This window comes from Miniopterus schreibersii (assembly GCF_964146895.1).
Source record: "Miniopterus schreibersii genome assembly, chromosome: 1".
In the NCBI taxonomy this organism is placed as follows: domain Eukaryota; kingdom Metazoa; phylum Chordata; class Mammalia; order Chiroptera; family Miniopteridae; genus Miniopterus; species Miniopterus schreibersii.
The window spans coordinates 149,178,915-149,203,515 of record NC_138101.1 but is presented as its reverse complement, the minus strand read 5'-3'; the positions used below and the strand labels follow the sequence as shown (position 1 = coordinate 149,203,515).

General features: G+C 41.1%; 2 protein-coding genes across 2 annotated transcripts in view; one reads left to right on the top strand and one right to left on the bottom strand.

Moving 5' to 3' along the window:
- SHC4 (SHC adaptor protein 4) overlaps window positions 1–24,601 on the top strand; it is a gene marked incomplete at its 5' end in the record, with an annotated part of 96,492 nt that overhangs the window by 37,986 nt on the left and 33,905 nt on the right. Inside the window, 2 exon segments of the mRNA XM_081152016.1 lie at window positions 14,051–14,114; window positions 16,850–16,969. Of these exon segments, the coding sequence (XP_081008142.1) occupies window positions 14,051–14,114; window positions 16,850–16,969 (184 nt within the window).
- EID1 (EP300 interacting inhibitor of differentiation 1) lies at window positions 21,503–23,247 on the bottom strand. The gene has a single exon (XM_081152029.1). It carries the CDS (start codon window positions 23,160–23,162, stop codon window positions 22,590–22,592), a length of 573 nt encoding a protein of 190 aa, XP_081008155.1. The 5' UTR covers window positions 23,163–23,247; the 3' UTR covers window positions 21,503–22,589.

Sequence of the window (24,601 nt, the reverse complement as noted above, 5' to 3'; positions counted from 1 at the left end):
TTATTTGTCAATTAAACCTCAATAAAGCTGGGGAAAAAGGGAAAGAAATTCTTGCTTATGCTACAACACGGATGAACCTTGCTGTCTTAGTCTATTCGTGTTGCTCTAACAAAATGCCACACACTGAGTAGTTTATAAAAAACAGACATTTATTTCACACAGCTCTGGAAGCTGGAATGTCTGCTATCAACTTGCCGTTTCCTTGGTCCCATACTTTTCACTGTATTCTCATGTGGCAGAAAGGGCTAGGGGGTTCTGTTTTATAAGAGCACTAATCTCATTCAGGAGGGCTCCTAAAGGCCCCACCTGCTAATACCTTCTGGGGTTAGGAGTCCAACATACATTCAGACTATAGCAAACCTTGAAGACTAGCTTAAGCCAAAAGGAGGATTTTTAAAAAAATATATTTTTTTTTATTGATTTTTTTTTTTTAGAGAGTGAGGAAAGGAGAGAGAGAGAGAGAGAAAGAAACATTGATGTGAGAGAGAAACATCAATCAATTGCAACCTGTATTTGCCCTGACCAGGACCTGAACCAGCAACCTTTTGATGCACAAGATGACACTCAACCAATTGAGCCACACTGGTCAGGGCCAAAAGGGGATTTCTTGAAAGGCTATTGGGGCAGCTCATGGGACCCAAGGAGCACTGAACAATCCAGTGGGAAGGCAGGGGTCTGGTCTCCCTAGGCCTCCACAGCAGGAGTGCAGAGACTCCCCAACTCTGGTTCTCTCAGTTTCAAATATCAAATTATTAGGTGAAGTGGTGATTGGGGCCTAATCCTGGATCGGTCCTCTTTGGTCAGGACAGAGTGGCACTATGGTAATTCCATAACAGACATGTCCTGGGAAGGGGAGTGGCTGAGGGAGGGGGAGGGGGAGGAGAGGGAAAGGCAAGGGGAGCAAGAGGCTTGTAAAATAGAGGTAGTAGATGCAGCACAAAATGAATTTCTGCCCCAAAGGGAAATGATGTTAGGTCAGTTTCTTTCGACACCTTAAGAGAGAGAGAGAGAGGGAGGGAGATTGGGACAATTTAAATCATCCCCCAAATGCTTCACTAAAATCTAAGGTTGGCAAAATTGTAAATCAAATGTTTCATGTTATTGTAGCTACCACATTAATTTTAGAACACAATTCAAAGGAGCTGTATTTTTATGTAGTGAAAAGAACTTTGGGACCTCATGAATAGGTATTGTATATGTTTATGCTCCTTTTCTAGGACTTAGGGCATTGTCTTCATACTTGAGATATTTATAGAGGTTTGAAAAATGGTTATTATCTTTGTTCCACGACAGGCTGTTCACAGCATCTATATTTTATTTGCCAAAAAACCCTTGGTCAGGAATGAAACTCCTCATTATAACATCTTTTCCATGGAAAATATGATCTACTTTATGGAGTGGTTTCTAAAAATATGTTTCACCTAAAATCAGGGCCTACTTATTTATCTATATGAATCTATAGAAACTTACAGATGTATAGATATTATTACACAAACACATGCACACACAAACACATTCTCAAGTAGATGATATATATACATTCGCTAATCCAAGCGAGAATAGTTAGCTATCTGTCCATGCCCAAGTATGGATGGTAGTGAAAGGCCTTAAGTGTTTGAGGAGAAACAGATTAATTCAGTGCTTAATGCATGAATGTTAAAGCCTATGCATTTTGGGGAGACCACAGTATTTTTAGCTCTGATTGCAGAATGAAACAGCTTTTTCCAGTGATCCCCTGCCCCACCCAAGCTTTATTTACAACATGTAGAGCCAGATGAGAATGCATTCAAGTATCTCCCTTTTGTGGCCCTCTGGTTTTCTTTAGGAGTTAGTTCTGAATGTTGGTAGCACCCATGCATTCTCAATTATACTCTTCAAATGTTCTCCAGGAGCAAGAGAGTGGATGTCTAATTTTGATTTTGATGGACACAATGACCACCTCCTGGTCTGAATCATTGAACAATGCAAGTAGAATAGGCCTTTGGAATAGAATTGTTCCTGGAAACACACTGTAGTTGTATGAGAGCCTCTTGAGAAAACTCGGAGGGTGCCCCAGAGTGTGTCTGGCCTAGAACAGATTGAGTCCCCTATGGTCCTATTTCAGTGGAGCAATCATAAGCGCTCCATCATCCATCATCTTTGGGCTTGAAGATTCTCTCTGATCCATGGGTCTAGTCCATTAGTGTGGCAGTTTTCAGAGTCACAGTCCCTGGGGCATGGTTAGATCAATAAATATTTATTGTCCAGCTGGTGTGGCTCAGCAGTTGAGCATTGACCTATGATCCAGGAGACTGAGGTTCAGTTCCCGGTCAGGGCACATGCCTGGGTTGCAGGTTTGATCTCCAGCAGGGGGCGTGCAGGAGGCAGCCAATCAATGACTCTCATCATTGATGTTTCTCTGTCTCTCTCTCTCCCTTTACCTTCCTCTCTCTGAAATCAATAAAAATGTTTTAAAAAAATAAATATTTATTAACAGAGAGGTTTCAGGGCTTCTCAGAAATTCTGAGATAACTCTGGAGGTCTTGAAGGCTCCAGGGTCACTGCTGGTAGTCAGAAAAAAGACCTAGACAATCATACACATGGAATCTGATATCCTGAATGAGGCCAAATTCCAGAATGAGGAGCTCTTAGACAAGTGAGCCAGGTCCTTGGTTCCTGGCAGAATGTCTTGCACATGGCCACCATTTGTATGAACAAAGGAATACAAATAAATTCACTGAAAATAATCGTTTTGGTTCAGAGAGCCTTGGGGTCCACGAAGTTGATTCAGATGGAGAGTGGGATTTCTCAATCCACTTGGAAATGGCTGAACTTCAACTCTTTCTAGTTCAGGGGCTCAAACATGAATTTCAACTATTAGCAAGCACTAGTCAGCATCAGCATCATCACAAAAATTAACATTTATAAAATAGATATTACTGTTTTTCCTCTTGTGCCCACGAGGATACTGAGACCTATAGAAATTGTAGAACTTACCACGATCACCTAGCAAGTTAATAAGTGGTAGAACCAGAGATCATATCTGCCTGGCTCTTGTGTACTATGCCTCAATCAGAATGACAGAATATTAAGGAACGAAACTCAGGGAAACGCTGAAAGCCAGAAGTGACAGAATCGGGAAACGTTCAATCCTCAGGTTTGAATTTGGCCTGGATTCCAGATGCCAGATTCCTGGTTTGTGAGTTCCTCTGAGAGACCTTCATACAGATGCTAATAAATTGGTAGGTGAGGATACTTTTAGTGTCCTTTTCTGATCTCTACTGAGGAAAAAAGAGATCATGTCAGACAGTGGTTCTCAAACTTTAGCATGCAAGAGAATCAGCTACCTGGAGAGCTTCTTAAAACACAGAATGTTGGGCCCGACTCCCAGTTTTTGACTCAAGAATTTGCATGTCTAACAAGTTCCCAGATGTTGCTGAAGCTGCTGTTCCTCAGATCACACTTTGAGAACCATAGGTGTAAGGGAGGCCTACCTAGTGGTTTCAAAATGAGGTCCTAAGTTGGACCACAAATCATATGGAAACCCCTAGTTTTTTGATTCCCTTCAAAGTCTCCAAAGCATGAGGTTTTTATTGTTTTGTGTTTGTAAGGACCAGGACAAAGACTAGGAACACCCGAGCAACGAGTTTTACTTCTGCTTCCTGTCTATGTATATATAGCTAGAAAAATCAATGACACAGTTCTTTTGGGGGAGAGTGAGCTAGATGGGAGGCACTCAAAATTCATTAAAAGCTAATCTCAGCTGGAGAGAGCCCTTTCTTAGATTTTAGAGCTTTGTGGCCACAGGAAATGTCTGGACAGTTGGTACATCTCTTCACCTCCCCCCAGATGTTTCAGTTCCTTGTGGTAGTCTCCTTAGAAAAGCCAAGAAATGCCTAATGGTAAGTGCTCAGCTCTGACCCCTTTATTTAAACATGAGTTGTAGCTTGTGAAAGCAGCACCTACTCTAGGGAAATGTGTATGTTCACATATATTTGAACAGTAAGAAGGTGGATCTCTTTGATCCAGATCACCTGACTACTTATGAGAATTTCTCTGAAAATGATTATTTTTCACTGTCATCTGTGACAGCACAGGCACTTAAAAGGAAATTTTTGATCATTAAACTTACCTGCTTAAGTTGAACTACCAAAAAAAAAAAAAAGAAAGACATCCTCTGGTTAAGTGTATATGCCAATGTAAAGTAGCATAATTCTGGCAGCAGCTCGTTAGCATGAATTAGGCTGGGTGTAGAAACAGACTCTGAGATGGAGAGTGAAATGCAAAAGGTTTACTGGGAGGGCTCTCAAGATCCCAAAGGAGTGCGGGTGCAAGACTGGGCAGGGGGAGTTTGAATAGTGATGCTGTCTCAACCAAGGCTCAGCACATCTCATGGGCAAGCAGACCAGACCTTCAAGGCCCATATTGACTTGTCATTGGTTGCCTGCTGCCTCCAGGGCAGGGGCATGTCTGTAGGCGAGGTAATTGCCTTAAAGAGAGGACAATTTCTGGGAACTCAGTTGTGAGCCATTAGCAGTGAACACGCCCAACAACTGGGGCAATGGGCACCTCTGTTCTGAAGGGGGATATAGGTTATATAAGGGGACAAGGCTCATACTTTGGTTCATGCCATAGGGCTGTCTAAAGGTCTACTAGGTCCCATGGGTTATCTAAAGAAAATCAAATAGGCATTCTACCTTTCTAGAAACTTGTCTATCCATACAATTTGCATGATAGACATAATTAGACCTCATGTATAACATATTATCTATAGCATTCCAGTGATAACACGTAAGGGGACTCTGCCGGGCACTAGGCATTGCAAAAAGCAGGTTAGACCCAGTTCTTAAAGCAGGCGGAATTTTAAGGATAAAGCAGTGGTAATGGCGAGCATTTACTGAGGCCTTGTTTAAAGCACTGTTATTCCCACTTTATGTATTTAAGAAACTGAGACAGAGAGCTTTAAAACTTGCGGAAGGTCACAGAGCTCGTAAGAAGCAGCTAGATTTTCACCTCCAGCTGTCCAACTGCAGAGCCAGCCCACTTAACCAGCTTTTCTTCACTCTCTCTTATCCTAGAGGAGTTATAGATAAATTAGAGGCTTCAACTTTTTCCCCTTTTATCATTAACTATAATTTTGCACTTTTGTTTATTTCTGTATTTCCTCAAGCACCTTGTACTGGACTGTGCACATAGTGTCACGTAATGGAACTTAAAAAAGAATTTTTTAAAAAAGAATTTTAGTTCCCCTCTCTCTCCCTCCAATGAGTGCTGGTAGGAGGGACAAAGAATGGAAGATAATAATTTGCAGTTTGGAAAAGGAGTTCCATAATCCTTATAGTCACACAGTAGAAGACTCATCTCATAAAATCCCGCTTCCTGTACCAAGGAACTGAACAAGGCCAAGTCCAAAAGACATATCAATAATCTTCATCTGTAAAGACTAAAAGGTTGAATTCTAATAGAGTTTCTGCCATGCACAAGCTAATAGCAGACCTGACCCCCAAGCCTCTTACCTTCATTTCTGGTCTGTTCTAGAAGAAGGGTCAGCAATATAACCTGCCAGCCAAACCCAGCCTGCACCCTGATTTTGATTTTGCCATCTTTTGAGCCAAGAATGACTTTTCACATTTTTTAATTGTTGGGGGGAAAAATCAAAAGAGTATTTTGTGAATGTGGACATTATATAGATTTCAAATTTCAGTATCCCTACGTGTTACTGGTGCACGAGCATGCCTATTCGTTTATGTATTGTCTGTGGCTGCTTTTCAAGCTATAGCTGCAGAGTTCGGTAGTTGCAACAGAGATTGTATGGCTCGCAAAGCCTAATAACATTTTTACTACTTTGCCCTTTGCAACAAAGGCCTGCCAAGTGGTGCTTTGAGTGGTTCTCAACCTTAGCTTTGTCAGAAACACTTGAGGGAGATTTTAGAACTCCCAGTCCCCAAGCCCCAGCCTGTACCAGTTAAATCAGCATGTCTAGAGATGAGACCCAATCTTCAGGATTTGTTAAAGCTCCTCCATGTCCCTCCAATGTCCAGCCAAGGTTTAGAACCACTGCCTAGAGCATGAATGCATTTTGAGGGGCAGATGGACTAGGCCTCTCACGGTCCAGGCTGCCAGATGGAGAGAAAATGCAGGTCACTCCTCACCACCTGTGTGTGCCGGGGGCAATGTGAGCAAAGAGGTTGAGGCCCTCCAGATGCCCTCTGGTGAAAGCCCTTCCCAAGGAGGAGATGGCAGGGAGGAAGGGAACCAAGGGGAGAGGAAAGGATGGATTATACCAAAGTTTATCCCAGCATATCAAGTGCCTAAATTGAAGACAGATTTTCGCCCAAATGGAACATCATCAAATGTACAGGTGGTGTAGCCTTCCTCCCCTCCCCTAGTCACTAGAAACAGGTGACCTAAAGCCTTAGCGTCCACTAATGCAACCATCTGGGCGAAGTTGTAGAGCACAAAACCAGGCATTTTATGCAGTGAATCCATGTAGAAGTTTTCATCAGCTGTGTGGTCCATGAACGGATCCACTTCAGAATCACCTGGGAGGCTTGTTAAACTGCAGATTCCCAGGTCCCACCCCAAACATATAGAATCAGAATCTGTAGGAACAGTACCTGGAATTTGCATTTAAAAAAAAAAAAAATGTTTCTTATTGATTTCAGAGAGAGGAAGGGAGAGGGAGATAGAAACGTCAATTATGAGAGTCACTGAGCTACTGCCTCCTGCACGCCCCCTACTGGGGATTGAGCTCACAACCCAGGCATGTGCCCTGACCGGGAATAGAACCATGACCTTCTTGTGGTTCATGGGTCGACGCTCAACCACTGAGCCATGCCAGCCAGGCCAGGAATCTGCATTTTAACCAACATCCCAGTTGATTCTTAAGAACTTTAAAGTTTGATCACCACTTACCTAAACGGTTATACCAGTGAATGCTTGGCAGATATGCAGGCCACAGTTGTCCTACCATTATTTCCCACAGTAGACTCAACTGGCTAGACCAGTTATTGCTTTCCAGAGATGCACATGCACATTAAAAAAAAAAAAAAAGATAAAATTATCAAATAAAATCTGTTATATATATATATATATATATATATATATATATATATATATATATATGCCACATGGCCGTTCAAAAAACCAGAGTTATTTTTTTAAAAACAGTAATGGAAGTCGTATACTCATTCCACCAATTGCTGCCTTCCTTAGTGTTATGATACCTCCATGGCAAACTGTTCTAAGTATCTAAATAGTGCCAATCTTCCTTTTTAATTTTTGTAAGTCTATAAACATCACTTGTAGTGAAATGCAGTGAATACAGTGGGTGATTATGTTGGATCTGTTGTTGTTTTTTAAATGAGCTTTGTCAAGTGACCACAGTGAATGAACAGTACACTCTCCAACTCCAAAAAATATGCCTTCATAAGATTTTGAATATTTTGTCTAAAACAGGGCTGTTTTAGAAAATTCCAGTTTATCCTAAAGTAAAAGAGAACAGTCTTTGGATTTATAAATTCCAGTTGTTGGGTTTTTTTAAGTGAAATCAACTCTATTTTTCTAGTGTCATTTTCACAGGGCTTAAATATGTTGAAGGTGTATAAGCCATCAGTTTGTGGGTATAGGTGTTTGCATTTTGAAACATGTGATTCTATGATAGCAAATCATTGCAGGGATAGGAGAAAATGACTTCATTTCTGTTCACTAGGGGAGACTTGTAGGGAGGTGCCATGCTGGGGACAGGATGGTCTTTACTTCATTAAAGTGCAATTGATGGGTCAACATTTGCATCAGAGCCAAAGGGCAGAATCGTGGAGTAGACAGAACAATCTGTGTTTTGTGGTTGCTTGAGCTGGGGTAGAATTGCAAATGTATTTTAGAATCAGATTTTAAATATCATTCAGGTTGAATGGAGTGTTGCGATAAGTCAGTGCGAGAGTAAATGCTGTGGGCAGCACTGAAAGGTTTTATTTGACCACCCCGGGACCCAAGTGCCTGTTTCTAAAATGAAAGGCTATATTTTATGGGCTGGGTCTACCCTTCTAGAGTACATGGGCGATGCCCCCTGATAACAGCACAAAGGGAGTTTGAAGCTTTCCATTCTCAGCTGGCCTATGGCATTGACTGCTTCATTGTGTGCTTATCGCCGTAGATGCAGGCTCATGTTCTAAAGTGTCCTGTCTGAGGGCCTGCACGAGCTCTTGGGTGTCTTTAATTTCGCCAAGCCGAACGAAATTGAACACACAGATCAATGAGCCTTGATGTTCTAAAGGCAGAGATTAAAAAATAAATAAAAAGGTACTAGTTTCCCTAGAACAATCAGAACAACATAATACCACACTGATGTGGGGCCTGAATTACAAGTCCCTTCAGTCATCAATATGAAGGTATTTGAGACAATCAGGTGACAACTTGTCCCTTCCACATAGATCACTGGTTTCTGTAAGGATTCATGTTGGAGATGGTAAGTAAGGGAAAGTCCCTTGGGGAGATACAGGTGGCTTTGTTTGCCCAAATATTTTTGAATATTATTTTGGAAAGGCTCTTGCTGTGATTAAAATGTATTCTGGACAAAACTGAAACCTCTCCTTCGCTGTGTGTGTGTGTGTGTGTGTGTGTGTGTGTGTGTGTGTGTGAGGCCGAGAGAGCTGCCTTTAACCATTTCACTAGAAACAACCTGTCCCACGGCCCCTCCCCACACGGCATGCTCCGCTTGGTCTTGGACTGTGCTCCTGCCTTCCCAACTTATAAATAAAGGTGGAAGGAGCGGTTAGGCAGCATTGCTTCCAGGGCCGCTTAACTGTTTACGGGTTAAAGACACACACACAGTATAACTTAAGTGCTGTAGCGACCAGGGGTTGATGAAGAAAGGTGGCTTTGTTTGCATGATTAGTTTGGACTCTGTTAAGACAGACAAAATATCTTTTTTGGGTCCTGTGGCGTAGGCAGGGTTTTATATGCTTAAAAGCAAATCTTCAACTGCATTCTCGTTCTCTTACATCAGCCCACTTCTCCCCTTCCCTCTCATGTGGCGGAACAATAAACAAAGTGGCCACTGTTGGTGCTGTGGGGTGGTTCTCCGTCTTTCCTTCTGCTACAGGCTCCCAGGGTGGAAATCTTGAGCCATTTACACTCCCCAAATTCTGCTCCTCTCAGGGAGGAGGTTTGCTGACTGTTTGCTGGCTGGAGAAGTCTCATGTCAGGTCAGCTCCGGGGAGGGTAGCCCCCGCCCTGTGAGAAGTCCCTGTTTGGGGTTCTCTGTTTTCTTTTTCCTCAGCATTTGTAAAGTCAGTGCTTTAGGTCAGGGGGTGTAGCTGCAACTTCAGAGAAGCGTTGAAAGTACTATTTGTTCTTGAAAATATTACAGTTAATCTCTTGGTCCCAGTCGGAGGGGAAGAAAAGACCTTTGTAAAGGAAGGCAACAAACTGCAGGCGTGTATCTGTCTTCCCTGGAGGGAGTTTCAGGAGATTTGTTAACACTGATCTCAGCAAAGAAAGCAGAATTTGAGAGGTTATTTTAAAGTAGTGGTTCTTAACCAGGGATCTGTGGATTCCCCAGGAGACCCACAGGTGGTTTTCTGGGGGTGGCGGTGAGGGGGCGGGGTGGGCCCTCGAAAATTGAATAGAAAAGTTTGTACAAACAGGCCTTTTATTGGAGAGAGAGCCTGTGACTCTCTTTAGAGTCTCAAATTAGTAACTACATTTTTAAAATATATTTTTTCTTTTTTTTATTGTGGTAAAATACACTTAACATAAAATTTACCATCTTAACACATTTTTAAGTATATATTCAGTGCCATCATTATGAACCAAACCCATAATTCTTCTCATCTTGTAAAATGGAAAGTCTCTACCCATTAAACAATAACTCTCCATTCTCCCTCCCTCCAGGCCCCTGGCAACCGCCATTCCGCTCTGTCTATGATTTTGACTACTCCAAATACCTCACATAAGTAGAATCATGCAGTATTTGTCTTTGGTGACCTTCTTATTTCACTTAGCATAGTGTCCTCAAGGTTCGTCCACGCTGTAGCATATTGCAGAATTTCCTTCCTTGTTAAGGCTGAATAATATTCCATTTATGCATAGACCACTTTTGTTTATCTGTTCATCTGTGGATTGACACTTGGGTTGCTTCTACGTTTTCGCTGTTGTGAATAATACTGCTATGAACACGGTGCACAAAAAACAACTTTGTTGTTGTTGTTAATTCCCACCCGAGGATATTTTTTCCATTGGGTTTTAGAGAGAGTGGAAAGGAGGGAGGGAGGGGGGGAGAGGAAGAGAAACATCGATGTGAGAGAGACACATGATCGGATTTGTATGTTGTCTCTCCCACTATCAGCGCTTTATTTGGAGTCAGGGGTTTAAATTCTTTGCATCTTCATTTACTCATTTCTAAAATGGGGGTAGACTACCTACCTCGAAATGGCACTGCTAAGACTAAATGAGATGCTTAGTGCTGGGCCTGGCCCTACACGTAGGGCTGCTCCTTCTTTAAAACCCTGGCTTTCTGCTACAGCGTTCTGAAGCAAGGATTTCTAATGTGGAAGTGTTGCTAAATCTGGTCAAGATTATTTTCTTCACGAGACTTTGGGAAAAGGAAACAGGCAAGTCTACCAAATAAACTGAAAAGAGAGACCTGGATTTAGTGGCTATAAAGGTGGAGGAGTTAAAGGCTAAGCTGGGATGGGAGCAGAGAGAGCAATGAAGATCTGGCATTATCTGTAGCATGAGCATTGTCCCACCTCTCTGTGGGGGTTGACAACAGAGAGAAAGGCTGTGTCACCTCTCCACTGGGACATCCTTTTTTAAAAAATTTATCTTTATTGTTGAAAATATTACAGATGCCCCTTTTTCCCCCATTGACCCTTTGATGTGTCCTCACATCACCACAGCACAAGAGCAAAACTCTTGCCGAAGGAACCTACTTGCATTCCTTTAAATATTTTAAAAGATGATTTTCCAGTCAACTGCACAATAAAAGTAAAACATGTGCTCTTTATATCTAAACATTAATAGAATCAAAAACATGAAATAAACCGCACACACATAAACTCACCTTAGCCAACTCACTGTTCATAAGCTCTTTCTGTATCACTATTTATACAGAATTAATTTCTTTTTTTAATCTTCACCCAAGGATATTTTTTCCATTGCTTTTTTCAGAGAAAGTGAAAGGCAGAGAGTGAGAGAGAGACATCGATGTGAGAGAGACACATTGATTGGTTGTCTCCTTCACAGGCCCCGGCCAGGGCCAGAGATTGAACCTGCAACCCAGGTATGTGCCCTTGACCAGGACCTGAACCCACAGCCCTTTGGTGTGTGGGCTAATGCTCCAACCACTGAGCCATACTGGCCCAAAAAAGCTCTGATAAATTTTATGGCCTATGTCATCTTACCAACTTACTCCCTAGAAAGATCATATGAATACTAACCAACGTCCCCAGCAATGGATAAATATATCTAAAGTAGAATTATTCCCATCTTTCCCAACACTGAATTTTGTAATTTCCATTTTTGCTAATTTAATGAGAGTAAAGTGAACATCTTGTAGGTTGTTTTAATTTTCAATTTTAAAATGATAATGAATGTGAACATTTTCCTGTGTTTTTTTAAAATGAAACTATTTCCATCTCTTTTTGTGTGAATTATCTAATCCATGGGTTAGCAAGCTGCTTGGTTTTAGAAATAAAGTTTTATTGGAACACAGCCATGCTCATTTGTTTACATAATGTCTATGGCTGCATTTGAGTTACAGTGGCAGTGTTGAGTCATTGCAATAAGCAAAGTCTAAAATATTTGCTATCTGGTCCTTTACCAAAAAAATTTTCAGACTTCAATTAAGCTTCATTTACTCTTGCTCTACCACACTTCAACCTCGAGCAATATCAAAGAGGGCTTGTAGTTCCCTCATATAATGGTAATTTATGTTTTGGTATCTTTGCACATATTCTTCCTTCAGTCTAGAATGTCCAAACTCCACTCTGCCAGAGAGGTTCTTCCTTCCAAACCCTCCTCGAGAGGTGCTCATGCTATAAAGCATTCCCTTTAGATTGAGAGAGAGAACTCACGACAACAGTGTGGTGATTGCCCAGGGCATGTCGGGGTCGGGGGTGGAGATAGGTGGAGGGAGGCAAAGGGGGGATAGATAGTGATGGACGGAGACTTGACTTGGGGTGGTGAACACATAATACAGTGTACAGATGATGTGTTGTAGAATCGTGCCCCTGAAACCTGTATAATTTTGTTAATCAGTTTCACCCCACTAAATTCAATAAAAAGGAAAAAATTTAAATCCAGGTTTAAAATAAATAAGTAAAGCATTCCCTTTCATTCAGATTCACAACTTTATTTTTTGTTAGAAGATATTGACAGTTGGTATGAGAATCAGAAAAACAATGTCTGGGAAAGCACTTTGTAAAAGGAGAGGGTCCTATATAAAAAGTAACAACTTCTAATATGAACTATTATTACACTTAGCAGCATCAATGCCCACGGTTGCTTCTACTTTTATTTCAAACCATTTACAAGGAGCTTTTTAGACAGAAGCACTCCAGTAGGCCAGTAGGCTCTCATGGCGTAAAGAATCTGATAATGCCTTTCTTATAATGCCTCTTTATTAAATACCAACAACGTAGTGGGGTGCCTGCACTAGTTATTTTAGCAACACTAGAGGCCAATTTGAATAAATTATATTTCTCATCTATTATTGATTAATCATTAAGATGACTCAAAACATCAATCAACCAAACAAAAGAGCCCAGCCCTCTATGCTGTCCTTCTATTTGACTCTAGAGACAAAGTTTGGAATCCTAGAGAAACATAAACATGGAATCTTGAGAAAATATGCTAAACCCAAAAGCCATTCTATCTTTTGGTGGCAGGTAATTATGCAAACATCAGACAAGACAATACTTTGGAGACGAGTTTCATTTATCCAGAAAAATAAAAGAATCAGAACTTAAACATACATTATAAATCCAAAATGATGCCTAGAAGCTTTGGGAATTCTTCTACTTATCTTTCCAAAGTGTCTTCTAGAATTGCTCTGCCTCTCTCTCTTTCTCTCTCTCCTCCTCTCTCTGACTAATCCTCACTTTGAAAACATCTCATAGAAAATATTTTCATGAAATAGAATAATATATATCAAACCTGTAGTGTGTGTGTGTTAATATGGTTCACTAATTTAAACAATGATCTCCAGGGGGTCTGGGAAAGAGCTTAGCAATTTCCATTTGCTCTGTACAAAGTTTAATATACGTATTGAAAGCCACAAGGAGAGGGTTCAGATTACAGGAGTGAAAGCCTGGCGGCTGTGAATGCTGAGGCCCAGACACAGAAGCTCTTAGTTCTAACTGCGTTTCTGGAGAGGAGGGCGCCAGCGTGTTCACCACTTCCATTAAGGAACAACTACTTATTTTAGTGGTGCCTTTCTCTCAGGAAGTGCAATATATAGTAAGGGCAGAAAAATCAGCAAAGGGGGAAATCTGTTATTGATTTTCTTTTCTTCTGTGAAATTACATGAAAGCTCAATGGCTCGTAGCAGCAACTTAGTCAATAAAGTTCCATTTGAGGCCACGCAGAAGTTCAGTTCTCCCTCTATCCTTTCAGAGTTCCTCTAGTGTCAGGTTTTGTATTTAATTGTCTTTGGTGCTGAGACACTATGAAGCCTTTTATTCATAACACCACAAAGAGGATTATGCTAAAGGTAAACTGTGAAATATTCCCAGAAAATAAAACTCTGCCCCTCCTTTTTGGTTAAAAATCAACAACACTAAAAACCAAACCTGAAAAGCCAAGGGAAAAAAAATGAGATGATGGTGAATGGTAGGACTGCTTAGTGTAAAGCAATTTTTCAGTGTGAGAGCGTTGCTGGGTGTTCTTGAGGTTGAGCTGCAGAAGCGCTAAGCATGGTGTTCTCTCCTGTGGGGGTGCGGAAGGCTGTCTATGTCAGACTCGCCCTTACATGTGTGTACAGTTTAGTCAGAATACTTGCTAAGGTTTATTGAACATTTACTGCGTGCTAGATAGTACGCTAAGTCTTCATATGGTTTCTGTTCCATAGGGAAGCAATAAGTCGTCTGTGTGAAGCTGTCCCTGGGGCAAACGGAGCCATTAAAAAACGGAAGGTAAATATTGGCGTGGTTTTCTTGTTTTATGTTTCCCCACTATGGGAAAGATGATATCAAAATAGCTGATAGTTCATTACACCATATGACTTAAGGTCCAGAATGGCCTTTATTAGTTGGCATGGTATTAGAGATACAACTCAGAGTTGCTCTGGTCCCTCAAATTTTTCTGACTTGCCCGACGTCGTCTTAAATTATGGTGCCTAGAGTGACAGAGCGAAGAAAGCACCTGGGTTTCAGGTTAGAAAATTGGGGTTCGGCCTGGGTCTTTACTTTCCTTCAAACGTGGTATCTCCTTTTTCTGAGACTTCATTCTTATTCCTGTAAAGTTAACTTCTTGAACCAGATGACCAGTTTGGTACCTTCCAATTAGAATAATATAATGTATACATTCTGCATTTTAATATTTTAGACTCTTTAAACTCCTTGGCCTATTTTCAAACGGAAACATGGGTGCTGCTAGAGGTGAGATGATAACGCATGGGTAGAAGGAGACTTCGTGCTGAAGGAGTACTAGTTTTGATGTCAGATACACTTGGATTTAAATCCTGCCTCTGCCTCTTTTAAAGAACAAAAATGCAATCAAGTAAATTTGAAGATCTAATTGGCTTCATTGAGTGATTCTTGAATCGGGCAGCATCCCATCTAATAAATAGAGAGGTGCTTCGAGAAACTGTACAATATAGAAGAAGGTTTTTATGGGCAGACCTGTGCCAGACAAGAAAGTTCTTAGCAAAAGAAAAAAAGGACTGTTTTAGGCAAGGTTACCTTCCCTTAGGGAAATGTCTTATCAGGCAGATTGCCTCAGTTTCTTTTTCGGGATGCAGAGGACCCATATGAGAGATTACTTCACTTTACATTTTTTTATACTCCTTTCCCCCCCAATTAAAAAATTGTAGTAAAATATACATAAAATAAAGTTTGCCTATTAGCCATTTTAATTGTACAGTTTGTTGATCTTAAGGACATTCATGTTGTTGCACAACCATCCCCACCATCCAGCTCCAGAACTCTTTCATGCTGTAAAACCGAAACTCCACACTCATCAAACAATGACTTCCCATTCGTCTCTCTCCATTCTACTGTGTGTGTGTGTGTGTGTGTGTGTGTAACTCTGCTTTACTGGAATAAAGGAAATAGGCAACAGGAATCACACTTCGACCACCATTCCACTTCCAGTCCCTATGATTTGGACTACTCTCAGTACTTCATTTAAGCGGAATTGTGTAGTATTTGTCTTTTTCATTTAGCATAATGTTCTCAAAGTTCATCCAGGATGTAGCATGTATCAGACTCTCTTACTTTTTAAGGCTGAATAATGCCCCCTTGTATGTATCTAATGCATTTTGCTTACCCATTTATCTGTCGATGGGCACTTGGATTGCTTCCACATTGGAGCTATGAACATGGATGTGCAAATACCTGTTCAAGTCTCTGCTTTCAGTTTTTTAGGGTATGGAACAAGAAGTGGTATTGCTGGATCACATAGTAATTTTATTTTTCATTTTTTGAGGAGCTGTCATATTGTTTTCTATAGTGGTTGTACCATTGTACATTCATACTAATAGTGCACAGGGTTTCAATTTCTCCATATCCTTGTCAACACTTGTTATTTTCTGGTGGGTTTTTGTGTTTTTTAAAGTAGTTATAGGTCTACTCAGATTTTTCTATTTGTTCATGATTTAGTCTTGGTAGGTCTAATGTTTCTAAGAATTTGTCTATCTCATCTGGGTAATCCAATTTGTTGGCATTCAATTGCTTATAGTACTCTTATAATCCTTTTTTATTTCTGTTGAATCAGGAGTAATGTACCCACTTTCATTTATGATCTTAGTAGCATGAGTCTTCTCTTTTTCTTAGCCCATCTAACTAGAGGTTTGCCAATTTTGATCTTTTTGAAGAACCAACTTTCAGTTTTGTTGATTTTCTCTTCTGTTTTTCTAATCTCGGTGTCATTTATTTATGCTCTAATTTTCATTTTCCCCTCTTTCTGCTAGTTTTGGGTTTAGTTTATTGTTTTCAAGTTCCTTAAATTATTAAGCTGGGTTGTTGATATGAGGTCTTTCTTCTTTTTCAATGTGTTTATAGCTATAAATTCTCTCCTTAAGCACTGCTGCATCTCTTAAGTTTTGATATATTGTTTTTCATATTCTTAATCATCACAAAAATCCTAGACAGCAACTTTTTATTTTTTTAATGCTTGTGATGTTCCAAAGGGCTTGAGAGTTCAGCTAGTTCAAACTCTCACAGGAATTCCTTTTATATAAACCAGGCCCCTACTCCCAGTTCTTGGGGAGAAAGGAATGCATGAGAAAAGTTCTGAGGGCTTAGATTCCACTACTTACTAAAGAATTTGCTGCATTCCAATTTTAAAAAAATATTCTCACTCAGGATATGTTATTATTGATTTGAGAGAGAGAGGAAAGGAGAGGAAGAGAGAGAAACATCACTCTGAGAGAAAAACATCGATCAGTTGCCTCCCGTAGGCGCACAGACCAGGGATTGAACCCTCGACCTTTCCGTGTACAGGACGATGCTCCACTAACTGAGCCACACCGGCCAGGGTACATTCCAATTTTTAAAAAAGTTTTTATTAAAAAAATCATTTCATCTCATTGGATTCATGTAGAGTAAAATAAAGAGGAAGAGTATGGGCTTTGACCCATTTTTAACATTTAAAAAACATTCATTCTGTAACAGAATTCATAACTTAGAATGTTTTGTTCTTTTTAAAGCCTCCAGTTAAGTTCCTATCAACAGTTCTTGGCAAAAGTAATCTTCAGTTTTCTGGAATGAATATAAAACTGACCATCTCAACATGCAGCCTCACACTGATGAATCTTGACAACCAACAGGTAAGATCATGAATGTCATTTATAGCTTAACATATTCTTTATTTCTCTGGAGCATAATAAAGAGAATAAAGTTTCAGACAGTGTACCTAAAATTTACTAAGGCATGGGGGAAAATATCTGCCAAGAATTTCGACAAAGATAATTAGGACAGCATTTCTAACCCATCATTGGGGCATTTAACTGCTTGCATACTTGTTCTTACCTAATTGGCTTTGTAATAAGAACCAAAGTACAAAGAATATAGTAAATACCGTTTGGCAACACCTATTTTTGAATCAGTCATTTATTACTCTCTACCAACCCTCCCTAAAGAAAAAGCAATTTCAGCCCAGCCAGAGTGGCTCAGTTGGTTGAGCACCATCCTGAGCACCGAAAGGTTGCAGGTTCCATTCCCGGTCAAAGCACATACCTGGGTTTCAGGTTTGATCCCCAATTGGCAGAAGGCAACCAATAGCTGTTTCTCTCTCTCTCTCTCCTTCTCCCTCCACCCCTCCCTCCCTCTCTCCCTCTCTCTAAGCATGTCCTCAGGTGAAGATTAAAAAAAATAAAAAGCAATTTATTATCAGAATTGAGGACAGAGGATGGGTGATTGTTAAGGTTAATGTTCTAGCTAACTGAAATTTAAGCAGAAAACATTTTCTTCCAACTCTTGAGGTTGAAAGCTTTCTAAAATGTTATTGTATAAACATAATTTTTTCATCTTTATAATTTATAATACTATGCTGTGTCTGAGTTTTCACTGTTAACCTTATTTCTCAAAAGAACAGCATTGCTGAAGCAAATATAAAAGACATACAGGCATTGGGCTAAATGAGTCCTACCTTAAATAGGACTTTTTGACTTGCTTTTTATTTTTTAAACTAAATTCCTTACATCAGGTTATTTATGTGTCTTAGAGTCTAGTTTTTCTTTTTCTAATATGTACTGATTCGAGATTTTTAATATTTAAGGCTTTACTGTATGGACTGCTATTGATGAGGGACTCGTGAAAGGTTTAATGTGTACTCGGCAGTGATAAAACACTAAGAGATTTTGAGGTCACATATAGTTTGAAATCCTGACTTTGCTATGAATAAGCTAGTTACCTACCACTCATTTTTATTATCAGTGAAATGAGGGTTATGGTGCCTATTCATAGAGTTTCTGCGGGGATGGATTTAGCAAAACTATGTCTCATAGGGTTATTTAGAGGACTAGGTAAGATCATGGATGTAAATCACTTAGCACAGCGCCAGTCACATGGTAGCTATTATTATTTACTCAAACATTCTTCTTTGAGACCTTTACATATACTCAGTACTTAACAGGGGAAGCATATTATATACAATTATAGAATTGTAAGTAACATGTAAGTACAGTTATATACATTTTGACTTCCATTTTTTTGCCAAAAAAATTCACTTGCAGTTTTGAAGGCTGCTTTATTTTCTAAATTCAAAAGCAGAATAAAATACATTGATGACACAGTGGTATAAATCATCAGAGGAAAATGCTTAACATGAAGCAGTTCAAAATAGATTCCTGCCCAGTTGGGTCCTTATTGGTTATCCAAAAGAAGTGATACCATTGGTATGACAGAACATCTGGGGCTGTACTTAGAAGATGCAACATATCTGGGTGGGAGGTAAAACATTCCTTCAGTCTTTCAGATGCTTGTCTTCAAGATATGTGTTGATTTAAAATTTATTTTTAGTTTTCACCCACGTGTATGGTACCAGGGACGCTTAATGCTTTTAGTTATGAGATTCCATTGAGCATAGGAGCCCTTGAATTATCTCAGTTTTGTAGGGAAGGATGACTAGGCAGAGCTAGAGCCAATCTGGTGGCAGCCTTACAAGCAGAATCTAATGAGCATTTTTAAAAAAATGGGTTGTGGTGTGTGTGGTAGGGGGTCTAGTTTATTCTCGGCATTCCCTTCTCCTCCACCACATTTCCACCCCCAGGCCACTGCCCTTAGAGATGGTATTGCCACGCACCCATAATCTGGCAGAACAGAAGTAGGGACCATGGGTGTGGGTGGCTTCCACCACCAGTAGTTACAGCAATGAGGTGCCTTTGGGAGTGAACCCCATCTTTTCTGCACAGGCGGCAAAGAATGGGCTTGTGTTCAGCTCACGACTGGAAGGGGGACCAAAGTTAGGATCTCACTGAGACATGATAATTCTGAACTATTCTGTAGGCCTGGGGGAAACGGCTTGGGGGAGGGGTGTACAGTAAGTGCCAGCTCCAGATGCTTACGCTCAAGGTTTACACATTCGGTCAAAAGGGCAACTTAAATGTTCGAGGGGTGAAGGCAGCAGAGAAGCGACTTTATGGATGTAGCATGAGAAAGGGATTTATTAAGTAAATTCTCCTTTAAATAAGCTACCCTTTGAAGTTCTAAAATAAATACAACGATTTACTAATGCCTCCCCCTCCCTTAACTTCTAAGATATACTTTGGACTGAAAACATAAACAGGTTTGCGTTTATAGATACATTCATAGATGACAGCTTTTCTGAGTCAGATGGTTCATATTTATTTTCAGCCACTGAGAATTTTAAAAATATAACTAACCATTCGCTTCCAGAAAATGTCTCACAGAACCTCAGAGGCAGGAAATAAAACTATATTAAACATGTAATGCGTGCAGTTTTTAAAACTGACCATATCTTGGGATGGCAAAATACATTTTGGAAAAGCAAGTGATAGGGTTTTAAAAAAAATTTTTTTTTGGTATATTCCTTGTTTTAAAAATTCAAGCAACATACTTTAATATAGTATTTTAGGGCCTTAAGCAAAAATGTCAGTCTCAGTAGCTTCCATTCTTATATTTCTGTATTCATTTCTACATCTCCTACCACCAGCTCTAATGGCTACTGAAAATGAGAAGGGTAATAAAGAGAGGAGGGTAAAACAAGCAGGAAACAGAGACATCCTTTAGTCTCAAATATTTACAGAGGCCAGGCAGCTAATGCAGTGCTCAGGCACAAGAGAAAAGTGGTGCAAGCGCAGCGATCACTGGTGAGTGCTACTCAGACTCCCTGTTAGGGAGACAACACGGGGGAACACCGCCTTTCCTATGTGAAGGTCAATGAGATGCTTTTCCCCACGCCACTGTAGGTCGAGGACCGCCAGATCTCCCACTTTTGAAAAAAAAATAAAGTTGGAAACCTAGGAGTTTTACTTCTCTCTCAATTATAAAGTGTTGCTCCTTAATTAAGAAATTAAAATTATAAGCATGAGCCAAACAAAACAGATCTGTGTCCTTAGGGCAGCCGATGTGAGATATCTAAGCAAACGTCTGTAATATTTATGAATAGATCCAGAAATGCTCCCTAAATCACACTACTCACGCATAAGCTTAAGTTCCCTCTCCCCATGTCACAAAACCAGGATTAGAATTTCCCCAGAATCCTTTCTTTAGTTTCTATTAAATGAAAATATACATATACCTAATTATCCCTATTTTCAATTCAGGACCCCAAGGCAGAAATATTAAATAATTTACCTAGTTACAAAGCTAGTAAGTAGTGGAGCCTAGATTTGAAACAGGTAGATTGGTTCCAGTCTGTGATAACTTTAATATACAATAGAAATACAAGTGATTTTACACCCCTAACAGGAGCGTTAAATATGTTGCCATTTTCTACTTTCAGTAAATTAACAAGTATTAACTTCAGTGGTCTCTCAGTTCACTGCCTATTTTTAAGACCAACAAACAATTATTAGGAGTCAGTTGCAGAATGCAGGTCTTTCTCCACAAAACAAGCCTTGAAACCCAACAGGGAGTGGTTTTTTCCTTCCCCTCCTCTTGCTCCCGTGGGTCCCAGAGAAACAGAATCACACCCCCATTTGTAGACCTGTTTTTTTCCTGAGCCTATTTCCTGACATCTTTACCTGGAGGTAAATGCTGCTGGTCAGTTCATTGTGTACTGGCGTCCTTTATCCCCCATCACACTAGCAATTGTTCTTTAACCCGACTCACCTAACTGCAGCTATAAGCTGTCTGAAAATGCAGTGAAAGAAGTGAGGTATGGGGGAGGCAGGATTACAAAGTGTTACCTCCTGTCTGGCCTTTTCCCCACCTCTCTCTCTTCCTCCCCACCAAGCTAGTGTGATTATGATCATCCCTGTCAATCCCATATTTTACAGAAAACCACCCACCTCTCTAAGGCTCCCAATTGTTGTCTTTTACTACCATGATGGAGGAGCGTCTAGTACGTTTCTATTGATCGTAAGACCTGCCGATATACTGTTTTACTGGTCACAGCCTTCTGACATAATTATCATAGAAGTTTAGAACCTTAATAAAATAACCACAGCAACATGCTCATTAATAGAGCAGGTTTTCCAGGCTGGCAAATTCTTATAGGAATTTACTAAATTTAGTTTCCACAAATTAATTTGCAAATCACGTATTTGAAGCTGGAACACTTTCCCTTATAGTGGTTAAATTTAAATCATAAAGTGGTTGCAATTATACAATAAAACAGAATACAATAAAAATAGTATATAAAGTGTGTATGCATATTAATTATTAGCCAAACAAAGTACACAGAACAAGAAATTTTATTATCTCAAATGCTGGTGTATAACCAATAACAAGCTTAATTAGAGGAGGAGACAGAGGGAAACTTCAGAAATTTCTGGAAAGGTTTAAAACTTCTAAAGGTTGACGGCATAATTGTTCATATAGTTGTTTTAAAATGTAGGGCCTTCCTTTTACTTGACAATTTTCACTTAACAGTTCTTTCATTATGAAGTTCAACCAGTCTTTTACCTGTAAAGTTAAATGAAAAACAGAGAGCAACAAAAACAGAAAATTTTTCTAGGGTATGAAAGTATTAGAAATAGTTTGTTTTGTTTGTACTTTCCCATACATTTTAATGTCTGAATTGGAAAATTTACTAAGCATTTTTTCATTTTTGACTTTTTAAAAAATGGTAAAGATAATGAATTTTCTTGAATTACAGATCACAGCTTTGTAAATAATCAAGATACATGTACAAATAAAATTTCAGATGCCCTTGGAAACATGTTAAGATACAGTACACATGATACATATTTCTTTTGGGTTTTGCTTATACTTTTGAGATACTAAGAATATTCAATTTATCACACACTAAAAATTTAGCCTTTGATAACTATAGCTTGGATAGATCACAAAGTGGAATCTTCAAAGTTTTCTCAATAGGCTTTCTGTCCAAATAACTAAAGACATCGGGTGTCCTAAGTTGGATATATTACTTCTTCTCATGTAATTAATGTCAGTGGGCTCTTGTACTGTCAGTTTGTCTGGGTCACGACTTACTTTTGCAAAACCATTCCTTACAGTGAATATGGAAGTAATTTTCTCCAATGCAAAGAAAATAATCTGGATCAACCACAAAGTCAAAGCCGTAGGTGTTTCAGGATATTCTTGAAAACAGGTTTCAACCGTCCTAAGATCCTTTTTCTTTAACAGTTCTTTTTCGCAACTGTGCAGTCACTGCCCTATTCTAATTCTGCAAAACAAAAAAAAAATTTTTTTTGAAGACCAAGTTTTTCATTGGCACGGAACTATCTGGAATAAACCCAAGAGACAGTGGAATGCTGGGTCTCTCCTCAAGTAGTTTCCTCCTCTTGTAACAGCATTTAACTACTCTTTATCAATAATCTCATCACAGCCGAGTTCTTCGGTCAGGCGATTGACGACCATAAGTGAAAAAAGCTCTTCGATGAAAGCCAACTGGTCGAACGGGGTCTTCTCGTAATGCATCTGAAAACCGCCATCCAGGGCCGCTTCCCTCGCTCTGGATGTTCTCAGGAACATCTTGTTGGCTTCTTCGAGGGCCGCGGACACTCTGTAGCCGGCCCCGCTCAGCTGCTCCTCCGGATAGTCGTAGTCGTCCTCCCAGTCGTCAAATTCCTCGCCCTCGTCCTCGCTGTCGAAGTCGGGGCCCGCGATCGCGCCCGGCTGCTCCCCGGGGCTGGGCCGCTTGGCAAGGCCTCGGCCTCCCTCTGGCTCCGCCATTGGCTGGGCCCCCTCCTCCTCCATGGGGCCTTCCTCCTCGAGCTGTGGCGCGGCCCGGTTGCGGGAGTGGTTCGGGGATGGCTCTCGGTTCCCGCCGCCTACCTCCATCTGCGGCAGGTCACCCTCGCCAGGCATCACATCCATCTGCAGGTCATTGCTCTCCTCGTACAGCTCGGACAGCTCCTGCATCGCCGACATTGTAGCAGCCGCTCACCCTCTCGCCAGGCGTTTTCAGCAAGATCGCAGCTACGCGGCTGTGCGGTTGTGCGCGTGCGCACGCGACGTGTGCGACCCTCTGCGTCTGCGCGACCCCCAGACCCCGCCTCCCGCCGCCCGCCGCCCGCCGCCCGCCGCCCGCCGCCCGCCGCCCGCCGCCCGCCGCCCGCCGCCCGCCGCCCGCCGCCCGCCGCCCGCCGCCCGCCGCCCGCCGCCCGCCGCCCGCCGCCGCCCGCCTCCTCCCGCCCGGCGCGCTGCGAGCCCCCGCCGCTCCCAGCTTTGCGGGGCGGTGCCGGCGGGGTTGGTCAAATTCATACGTAAAGACTGTGCTTGCGAGAGCGTGACTTTGTCTCCCTCTGACTTAACCGCTGTGCTGCTTATGATGCTATAAACTGGGAAATACGTGCCCGCGGTAACAACGCTTTATCTGCCCCCTCCCGGCCCCCTCCCCCCTCCGCCCCTTCCCGCCCCCTCCCCGCCCCCACCCGCCCCCCGCCTCCGGCCTTCCCCCCTCTTCCAGCCCTCGGCGCGGGCCGCGGCTCTGCTCCTCGGTTCTCAACGCCTTTGTCTGCGCTCCTCGCCTCTGAGTCCACACCCCCAGCCGCGGGGTGCTCAGCCGCTAGGCAACAGGTCGAGAACCGATACGTTCCCCCCCCTCCCCGCCAGTTTTTCCCATTAGGAAAAGTTAAAGTCACAAAGAAGTGTATTATCTGTGCTCTTTAAAGAAAGTTACAGCGAGGATTTACTCGGTCCCATTTCTTTTCCCAAGAGGTGACTCTCCACCATTATCAATTTCGTGTGTATTTTTTTTTTAAATATATTGTTATTGATTTCAGAGGGAGAGAGAGAGATAGAAACATCAATGATGAGTCATTGATCGGCTGCCTCCTGCACGTCCCTGACTGGGGATCAGGGACCGAGCCCGCAACCCCGGGCATGTGCCCTGACCGGAAATCGAACCCCGATCCTCTGGATCCTAGGTTGATGCCAACCGCTGAGCCACGCCCACCCGGGTCTGTGTATTCTTTAAATCCTTTTCCTTTGCGTTTACATGGATCTTAGGTCCTCGTGGAAAAATCTCACTTTCTTGAACGTCTCACACAACTGTCTTCAACTTACAAAGCAAACCCCTCAGCAATGTCTTGAAGATTTAGCTTTGTTAGTAATATATATATATATATATATATACACACATATATACATATATACATATATACATATATATATATTTTCATAGCATTTCATTTACATAGTTATACTGTGGTTGGTCTAACTATGCAAAAATAATTTCCAATTTTTTGATATTATCAACTGTGGCTAAATGAATGTCAATGTGTGCCAGCGTTTCTCTAGAATAAATACCTTGAGATGGAAAGGTGGAACCACAGGGTGTGCATACTGCTGTTTTAATAAATACTGTC

Bases quoted from the DNA above. Each gene is read 5' to 3' on its own strand.
- EID1 (XM_081152029.1), bottom strand. From the start codon at position 23,162: ATGTCGGCGATGCAGGAGCTGTCCGAGCTGTACGAGGAGAGCAATGAC.